At 46.2% G+C, this 8582-nt stretch overlaps 1 protein-coding gene across 2 annotated transcripts in view; it reads right to left on the bottom strand.

Annotated features, from left to right (window-relative positions):
• Positions 1 to 268: 268 nt before the first annotated feature.
• The window catches only part of KCNN3 (potassium channel, calcium activated intermediate/small conductance subfamily N alpha, member 3), a 155735-nt gene continuing 147421 nt past the window's right edge, over positions 269 to 8582 (bottom strand). Inside the window, exons 8-10 of one of the 2 annotated variants that reach the window (XM_012658559.1) lie at positions 5264 to 5509; positions 4915 to 5019; positions 269 to 478 (exon numbers count right to left, since the gene is read on the bottom strand). In XM_012658559.1, coding sequence (XP_012514013.1) covers positions 4987 to 5019; positions 5264 to 5509 — 279 coding nt within the window. In that variant the 3' untranslated portion in view covers positions 269 to 478; positions 4915 to 4986. Of the gene's footprint in view, positions 479 to 4914; positions 5020 to 5185; positions 5510 to 8582 lie in introns of those variants that run through there. The other variant, XM_012658558.1, reaches the window with a different exon arrangement.

Below are 8582 nucleotides of genomic sequence, written 5' to 3'. Positions count from 1 at the left end.
GAGTTTGCCATGAAAATGTTTCCTCCATTAATATCCTGTCGCTCTCTTTTGTTGTTCTCTTGTGGCCAGTGCAGAATGAAGAGTCTGGGACCAAAATTGATTTGTTGCGCCATTAAAAAATGGGTCTGATGAAGGTGGATCAATCCTGGTTGAGATTCAAACACTGAGACATAGGACACAGGGAGAGAATGTTGTTTATTCCCTGTCCTTCTTCTGTGAGGCTGGACGTTGGCTGTTCCAATCGGATTCATATTTGTTGGGGGTTTTTTGCTGTTGTTTTTTGGCTGTAAGTGTTAGCATCTCTTTGGGATCCTAACTACAGGTTGGTGTTGAATTTTGTGCTTTTCCTCCACCAGCTTGGTTGGTCACAATGTCTCTTTTGTTTGTTTCAACACATAGTCCAACACATAGCCCAAGATTACAGCTTCCGGAATACATTTCTCAGGTGTGTAAACAACTGTCGCAGGGCACTTGGCACCTAGATTTGGAGGTCATACGTTGAAGATTTGACAATGGTTTTGTTCAGAGGGAACTCCAGTTCATGTTTGGGTGTTTCCAGTAATGGTGTAAAACAAAAAGATCACAGTTATTTATTTTCTATCTGTATATACTTATATACCATTGCACTAAGTACTTTTTAATAAGCTGCGGTCTGTTTCAATAAAAAATCTATGTATCACTTGTCTGACAAGAGTTTACTGTTAATTTCTATTCATGCAGCCTGGCACAAGCTTCCTACTACCACAGTTAGACAGTTAATATTGCTATCCCTGTAATACTGCTTTCTTAGTGGTATCACTGATCCCACTCCCATTACGTTTGCTTTGGTGGCAGTAGAGAAGGAAGGGACACTGTCCAGGGCGTCATCAAGCCCACTGACTGCAGGGGGAGAGAAGGGGCTGTTCCATGCCTACCAGGAAGCCACCAGATAGCTGTCTAAGGTACTGAAATCAAACGCTGCAGAGTCAATAGGATAGCAAAATGACAACTAACGGATCCTTAATCTGCTTCTAGAAATTTTCAGGGAAGTAGAATGACCATATAAAACTGGGGACATATTTTAGGATTTAGAAGTAGTCATTTAAAAATAATAACCTACTGGTAGTGCAATGACTTCACAGTGTCTCAGATGTGGAACTGTGACGGTAGCAACACCATTTGTTCTGGGATGAAATACTGATTCTTAATTTGGGGTACAGTTTGTTGAGTTACACTCTGGAGGAGGAGGAAAGTTCTGGAACTATATGCTAATTCCATATTTCTTCCTACTGATTTCACTACGTATTTGATATGTAACGATTACTTTTTGGTAACTATTGACTGCATTCAAGTGCAACATCAAAGTGTGGACTAGATAGAGTCAGTCTGGGCTGCTGTTGATGACAACAGTGATTTCCTTTTTTTCTCTATTGAATATTGTGTACTTAAGAATATTAACTGTTATCTTAACTTTTAAGTACAGAGAAACTGAGTTATAAGGTGATTGGCCAAAGATGTGGACCCAGTTTTAATTTTTATTTATTCTGATTTTGTATCACTAGTTTTCTTCTTTTCCATGATTGCTTATTCACAAGAAAAGTACTAAAAATTTAAGGGGGAAATCCCCCAATATACTAAAATAATTTTTCTTCAATGCTGTTCCTTCTTGGCCTTTAATAATAACAACAGCTTGCACGTGCTCAGCACTTTAGAATTTACGTTTCACATCCATTTTCTACATCTCCTAATTTACAAGATGGCTGTTAGACCACTGGTGCCCGCTGAGGTCAGACCGTCAGTGGTGAATCAGGGCCTTTCGCATTTGTTATTTTGGATTGTATAAGCATTTCTAGAGATATGACATCATGAAATACATATTATGATATGGCAAGAACAGTTCGTAGACATTTTATGGCAATTTGTTGATGACGATCACACACATGTGGCCTTTGATCCCAAGGTGCAGATTTTTATTTGGACTTCAATCTAAGGAGGAGTGAGCCCCTAGTCTGGTATAATTTACCAACTGATGCTATGTCCTGAAATTCCACTGAGATTAGTGGTCTTAAAGTATCACAGTACATCCCTGACTTTACAGTACTTGAAGCTATAATATGGCTTGAGCGCTGAGGGGGTGGCTCTGTGTTTCTAATTCAAGTGTCTAGATATTTTAGGGAGTATTAGAATGCTTCTACCTGTCACTAAGTTATCAGAAAGATTATAGTAGAGGCTCTGCCATGGGGTCAGCCCTCCAGGAGTGGGCATAACTCAGTACCGTATTGGAGTGAGGTTACCATAATTAATAGTTTTTACATACAGCCAATTCTTGAGTAGATAATTAGACCTCCTCCACTACCAAACTTGAAAATTAGGTACAAGAAGGCATGGCAGGAGAATCCACCTGCCCCCTTTTCCCATCTGACTGTGATGCTAAGGTGCAGTGGAATTAACCAAAAGATGTAGGAAGAAAACGTGGGTGAGCTACACCCAGGATAATCAATACCTAAGTCATCAAGGGTTGATTGTACTTGCAGGAGAATGGGTAACTTTCCCACATAAAGCTGAAATACTAGTACAGAGAAGTAGCGTTCCATTTGCCATTGTGGGATCAACATGCAGATTAGATCACTTATTTGAGGGAAATAAGTATTCTTTTACCAAGGATAAAAAACACATATAGCTATTGCACTACCAATAGGTCAAGTCATGCTATGTGTTTCTAGGATGCCAGCGGCTACTGCTACTGGAAATAATTCCAACCGCTCCCTTCACTAGTGTCGCTAGCTTGGTCTTTGGGGTTTACCTAAGTAAGAGCATCAATGATGGGTTAAAGAAGACTTATCCACAGATCACAATGGATAAATAGGAGTCTGTGCACACTTTTGGGCAGGAGGAGTGGTAGTGGAATCTTGCATGTCATTTATTTGAGACTGAGACTAAATCCCTCTACGTGCACACGCCCACGCCCACACGCACGCATCCCAGGGTTACAGCGAATGAAGGGGCGAATCGGAATTAACAGTTGAGGGCTGTAGGTTAAATGATCAGGATTGGCACACTTAGGTCGACCTATCAGTGGTCTCCACTTTGTGAAATGGAACTAATGTCACAAAGAAACTGCATGGTTATTTCATCCGTTTATACATTTGCTTACATGTTCAGCTGAACTGTCACTGAAAACAGGAGCACCATTCTTGGGGTGTTAAAAAAAGGGGGGAATCTTTCAGATAATCAGTAGTTAAAAGAACAAGTAAAAAAATAAAAAGCCAACAGCAGGTGTGGCATCTCTGGTATGCAAAACAACTAATGAAAATGCTCAAAGGAGTTATCAAGACAAACCATCAAGAAGATAGAGCATTAAAGGAACAGCAGCAATAGCAAGAGACAAAAAGTAGAGGTTTAGCAAGAGACCAGATCTTCTCAAAAGAGTGGCCTTCATTCTAGATTGTCTACCTTTTGCTGTCCAGTGATTCCATTATCCTTAGGAGACAAGACTCAGTGCTGCAGAAGAAAAATCTCCACAGTAAGGTCCCACCTTCAGAATGGTGATAATGTCTTCTCACAAAGCTAAATCCAAAATGACAACCATATGCAAAAACCCTTTTATCGTAAACAGATGAAATATTCCATACAGCATCATTTAATTTCCCACAAGCAGAAATCAAAGACCTCAGAACGAGAAAAATGATGAACAACATGATGGTTTGCACATCACAGATGTTATGTGTGGTCAGATTATGGAGCAATGAAGAAATTTTTCAGTGCCTGTCACTACACTGGACCTTGATGTTTCTGAAGTCTCTTGGAGTTTGAGATGTATCAGAATAGTTTTCGCACCAACATTAACATGGTACAGTAGGAACAGGCTACTGACAAATCTATGTCCTCTTACCTTACCTACAAGGTTCCCTAAGGGCTCCCTTTATTCTCACAATATTTCATTTTGAGGTGACTTCAGGTCAGGTAGAAGGGACCACATGGGCCACTCTCCATCACTCTTCCTCCCAGCTCAGCAGCTCGCAGGTGACGCACTTGACCCTTTTGCACTCCTAACGTCTGGGACTAGAAACCCGTTGCTGCCTAAATATAGCTCCACAAATCCCCAAACCATACTTCTATTCACTAAGGTGTTACTGGGTTGCCCTCGTTTGTGCATGTGCACACACCTGCACGATCCCCTGTCCCCTCCCTACAACACATACACCTGGTCATTTGGTCCATCGAAACACAGCTTGTTTGGATGTAAGAAGAAAACTCTGCAGAAGCAGTTTTCTTGTTATTGTCGTTGTTTTTAGAAGCCTGCTTACCCCTCCAGAATGCCAATAATTTTGGCCCGGCATTCATCCGAAATCAAGCATGGTGCACATGCGGGACAAAGCAACCTGCATTGTGTTTGAAGGGACCTGTGTCTTCAGTGACGCTCAGGATGTGGCCAATACTAACTACCTGAACTGAAAGCATCCCACATTCAGATCCAAAGCAACTTGACACATGTGGAGAGTGCCTACTGTGTGCAGGGTGAGGTACCAGGTCCCTTTTTATTTGGGTCAAGCTCAAACAAGAAAGGATCTGGATTGAATGCAGGATGTGTACGTGTGTGTACATGCACGTGCTTGCAAACACACAGGTTTATATGGGTATTAATATTGGATGGAAAATCTGGCTTTTTATTTGTCTGTGGGTTTGTTTTTTTTTTTTCAGTCTAAATTGGGTATGTCTGTTTTGGCAAGTTGTGGGCAGCTCTCTTTTACTTTTGTCACCCAGAGGCCTTTCTTAGACAAAAGGAAAGGAGAGACATGTGCTCGAGGACCCCAGTGGTGAGGAACCCATCCCCCAAGCCTGACACGACCCCCCATCCCCACGGGCCCCTGTTCCGGGCTGGCTTCACTGTTGGCTACTTCAGTGCACCAGCCCCCCAGCCCCCCACGTGAAGACCTGAGATTGAGCGTGGATTTCTGTTCTCCACCAACTCGGCAGCAAGGGCCCTGCCAGAGGCGTCGCTTCCTGTCATCTCCTCTTCCCGCTCCCAAGTAGAGGCACCTAAACAGAGATTAGATTTCTGGTTTCAAGGCATATCGAACCAAGCACGCTGAATGAACATGAGTTAGTTAATTAGCTCGGTCTCTCTTCTTTCTGTTCCCTGGTCTGAGAGTTTCTCGATGGCAAAGCGACCAGGAGAGTTGATTTGCATCTTAAGACCTATGGGTAACGCTTCTGGCGTGGGGAGTTTTATTTAGCAACTGCTTGAACTTGTGTACGGGGTCGGGAAGGAGGTGGAGCTGACCCCAATAGGGCTATCGGAGAGCGGGGTGTGCGTGGTGCCCACCGCCACGCTGACGCCCCGGGCCTCGAGGATGGCGGACAGGAGCTGCTGCTGCTGCTGGCGCAGGGTGTCAGCGATGAGCAGCGGCAGGGAGTTGAAGCTGGCGGTGAGATGCTCCAGCTTGGACTCCAGGCTGCCGATCTGCTTCTCCAGGTCTTCACTCCGATCATTGAGTTCTGTGATTAAGTCGTACATGACATTCTGCATCTGTGTGGAGAGAGAGAGCGCGCTGAGAGACAGGGACACAGCCGGTCATCACGCAGGTATCTGCACTAGGAGAATGAAATACCCTCCACGTCACAACAGCACTGCCTTCCACGCCAGCTAGGTCTGATCCGGCCAAGGAAACAAAACAGCTTACTTTCCCGGAGATGCGGGGGCTGGGGTGGGCACATTTTTTTCTTATTACAAAAGTAATGAGTTTTAATTGTAACACTTTATTAGAAAATATGCATAGGCCGGGCGCGGTGGCTCACGCCTGTAATCCTAGCTCTCTGGGAGGCCGAGACGGGTGGATTGTTTGAGCTCAGAGTTCGAAACCAGCCTGAGCAAGAGCGAGACCCCGTCTCTACTAAAAATAGAAAGAAGTTAATCGGACAACTAAAAATATATAGAAAAAATTAGCCGGGCATGGTGGCGCATGCCTGTAGTCCCAGCTACTCAGGAGGCTGAGGCAGGAGGATCGCTTGAGCCCAGGAGTTTGAGGTTGCTGTGATCTAGGATGACGTCACGGCACTCTAGCCCGGGCAACAGAGTGAGACTCTGTCTCAAAAAAAAAAAAAAAAGAAAATATGTATAAAGGAAAAGAAACGGCCCTTTTTTCTTAAATAGAGTGAGTCTTTAAACTGTCTTCATGTTCTTACAGGGACCCGACCTCTCAACTCACATGGCTACTGGCATCTAATAATTCAAGAGAAGACCCCATGGAGAATGGACAGGGCGATAGATTTATAATAGATCTATAATTAGTAGGCCAGGGTTCAAGTACAAGTACTCAGCTCACTAACAATGTGTCTTTTGTCAGGCCACCTGACCTCTCTCAGCCTCGGTTTCTTTATAAAACTGGAGTTAATAATAATGACACATCGTTACGAGTTACGGGGCATCCTCCCTGCTTCCCATTTCAACATGGCAGCCAGAATGTGACATGTCATTAACAAAGGGAGCTGCCTCGCTGAGGTGTGGCCCTTCCCCTGCCTGGTCCCCAACGGCTCACTTCGGGACGTCCCTGAAGTGCTGTTCCACCCAGCTGAGGTCTTTGTTGACACTCAGGGTTCATACTCTCCCTCTGACCCGTCCTGCTCCCCTCACTCGGGGCAGGTCTCCTGCGGGTGCTCCCCAGTCACCCTCCTGCACCCAATCCCGCCTCACAGGGCTCCTCCCCCACATCCCGCGGCCCCCTGCTGCTCTGCGGAGTCCTGGTCTATGCGACAGCCATATTCCTCCCAGCAAATGAACAAATGCCACCCTGGCTCTGTACCTCAGCCTCGGGGGCAAGATTCACGGGAGTCTTCACACTCCCAGGTATTCAGGAATGGACGGCCGAGGGCCAGGATGGTGGTGGCTGGGTCACCCCCTGAGATATCGTGGCTCTTTGGGCTTCTGGTCATCCGCCAGTGACACCCTGATCCTATTTCACCTGAAATTTCCAGTTACTCCAGGAAGCCGCGGAAACCGCTTGTGCCTCAGAGGCCAAAGGAGCAGAAAATCAGGTGAGAGAAAAAGAAGAGGAGTAGAAGAAGGTGGCAAAATTTGAGAAGCCAGAGAGGAGAGGGGGAAAGGGGGACTGAAAGTGTAATGACACCTCCCCAAGGGACTCCACACCCACGAGGAAACTCACTGAGGCAGCATGAGGAGGAGGCGTGGAGGTGGCAGAAGACGGCCCCCTCTGCGACATGGCCGCCCTCAGGGCACTTTAGAAGGGAAAGTACGTCCTTCCTTAACACTCACAGAACCTCCTAAAGGTGCCCGTTCTTCCCGGATTGTACAAAATGACAAATTTATTTGCCTGCAGGGGCACGCTGATGATCTCTGGACCCATGTCCAGCCCCTGCATTGTGGCCCAGGGCTGGTGCTTGCCCACTGCCAACCTTGGGATGGTCACTTCGTTCCCTTCGATCTTGGTTTTCTCATCTATATTCATAATCGGAATTGCTATTTGCAAAACCTTTATAGTTTACAAAGCATTTTCACAGATATTATCTTATTTGATCACCTGAGCCTCAGATGGTAGGAATTATTTTTGTATTTCAATTGAAGAACTTGAAGCACTCGGGTAAAGAGACGAAGCGTCCCCAGCTGTCACCCCATAAGATAGCTATTCAACACAGAAAATAATATTTGGAGGCCACGTGCCATATTCTTAATCTAGAGAAGACCAAAGGGCAGGGGTGGGAGGGTGGTGGGTTGGGAGGGGGAAGCGCAAAGAAAGAAAAGGGAGGGAGCACGGCATTATCGTCTCCCCTGTTGCTAGGTGACAGGATGCCAGGGGGATGTGGACCAATGTGAAGTACCTGAGCTGCTGCCAGGAGTCTCCTGGGAGGAAAAGACAAAGACTGGACGAATGTCAGAGTTCACCTCCTCCCCAGATCTCACGTCACGTCCCCCACTGGGCTCTGCGGGACCTTCCCTTGCCCCCTTGTCCTGCACACTCTTTCTTTCCAGGTAACTCGCTCCCAGGTGACTTATGGCTCAGTTCCCCCACCCCATTCACAAGAGTGTCTTTCCAAACTGCGGTTTCTGCTTCATCCGGTCTGCTCTGCTGGGCCTCATCTCTCTGAGAGGCTATGGGTGGCACCGCTGAAATACAGCCTGGGAAGTCAGGTTTGCTGATGTCCCCAGGGAATATCAGTCACAGTGTGTTCCGCCAGATAAGAGGTGAGACAGGAAACATTGCTACTCATAGGAGACACCTCTTGGGGCATCTCGTTGGGTCATTTCTGAAGCTTACAGGGTGGGCCCCTAGCCATATATACACTATTTGACCCTTTTCCTGGCCACAGCTCATTGGCCCACGGGTGGACACATGGCCCACCCTGGCCAATCATCTCATCTCTTCAGAGAATTTGGAATTAAGGCCAACAGGAGGCCAATTCCCTGTGGCTGAAACTGTAACACATACTCTCAGAACCAAGGCCTGTCATAGTCTGCCATGGAAACAGGAGGTGTGTGGTGGTGGGGAGAGGGAGCGAGACAGAGAGGGAGGAAGGAAAGAGAGGATTGAAGCAGGCACTTGAACAGCTGGAGAAAGAAGAGATGGTGAGAGAATACCTTCTGGGTC

The sequence above is a fragment of the Propithecus coquereli genome, unplaced genomic scaffold, assembly GCF_000956105.1.
Source record: "Propithecus coquereli isolate 6110/MARCELLA unplaced genomic scaffold, Pcoq_1.0 Scaffold59, whole genome shotgun sequence".
Lineage (NCBI taxonomy): Eukaryota > Metazoa > Chordata > Mammalia > Primates > Indriidae > Propithecus > Propithecus coquereli.
This window is presented reverse-complemented; position numbering and strand designations above follow the sequence as displayed.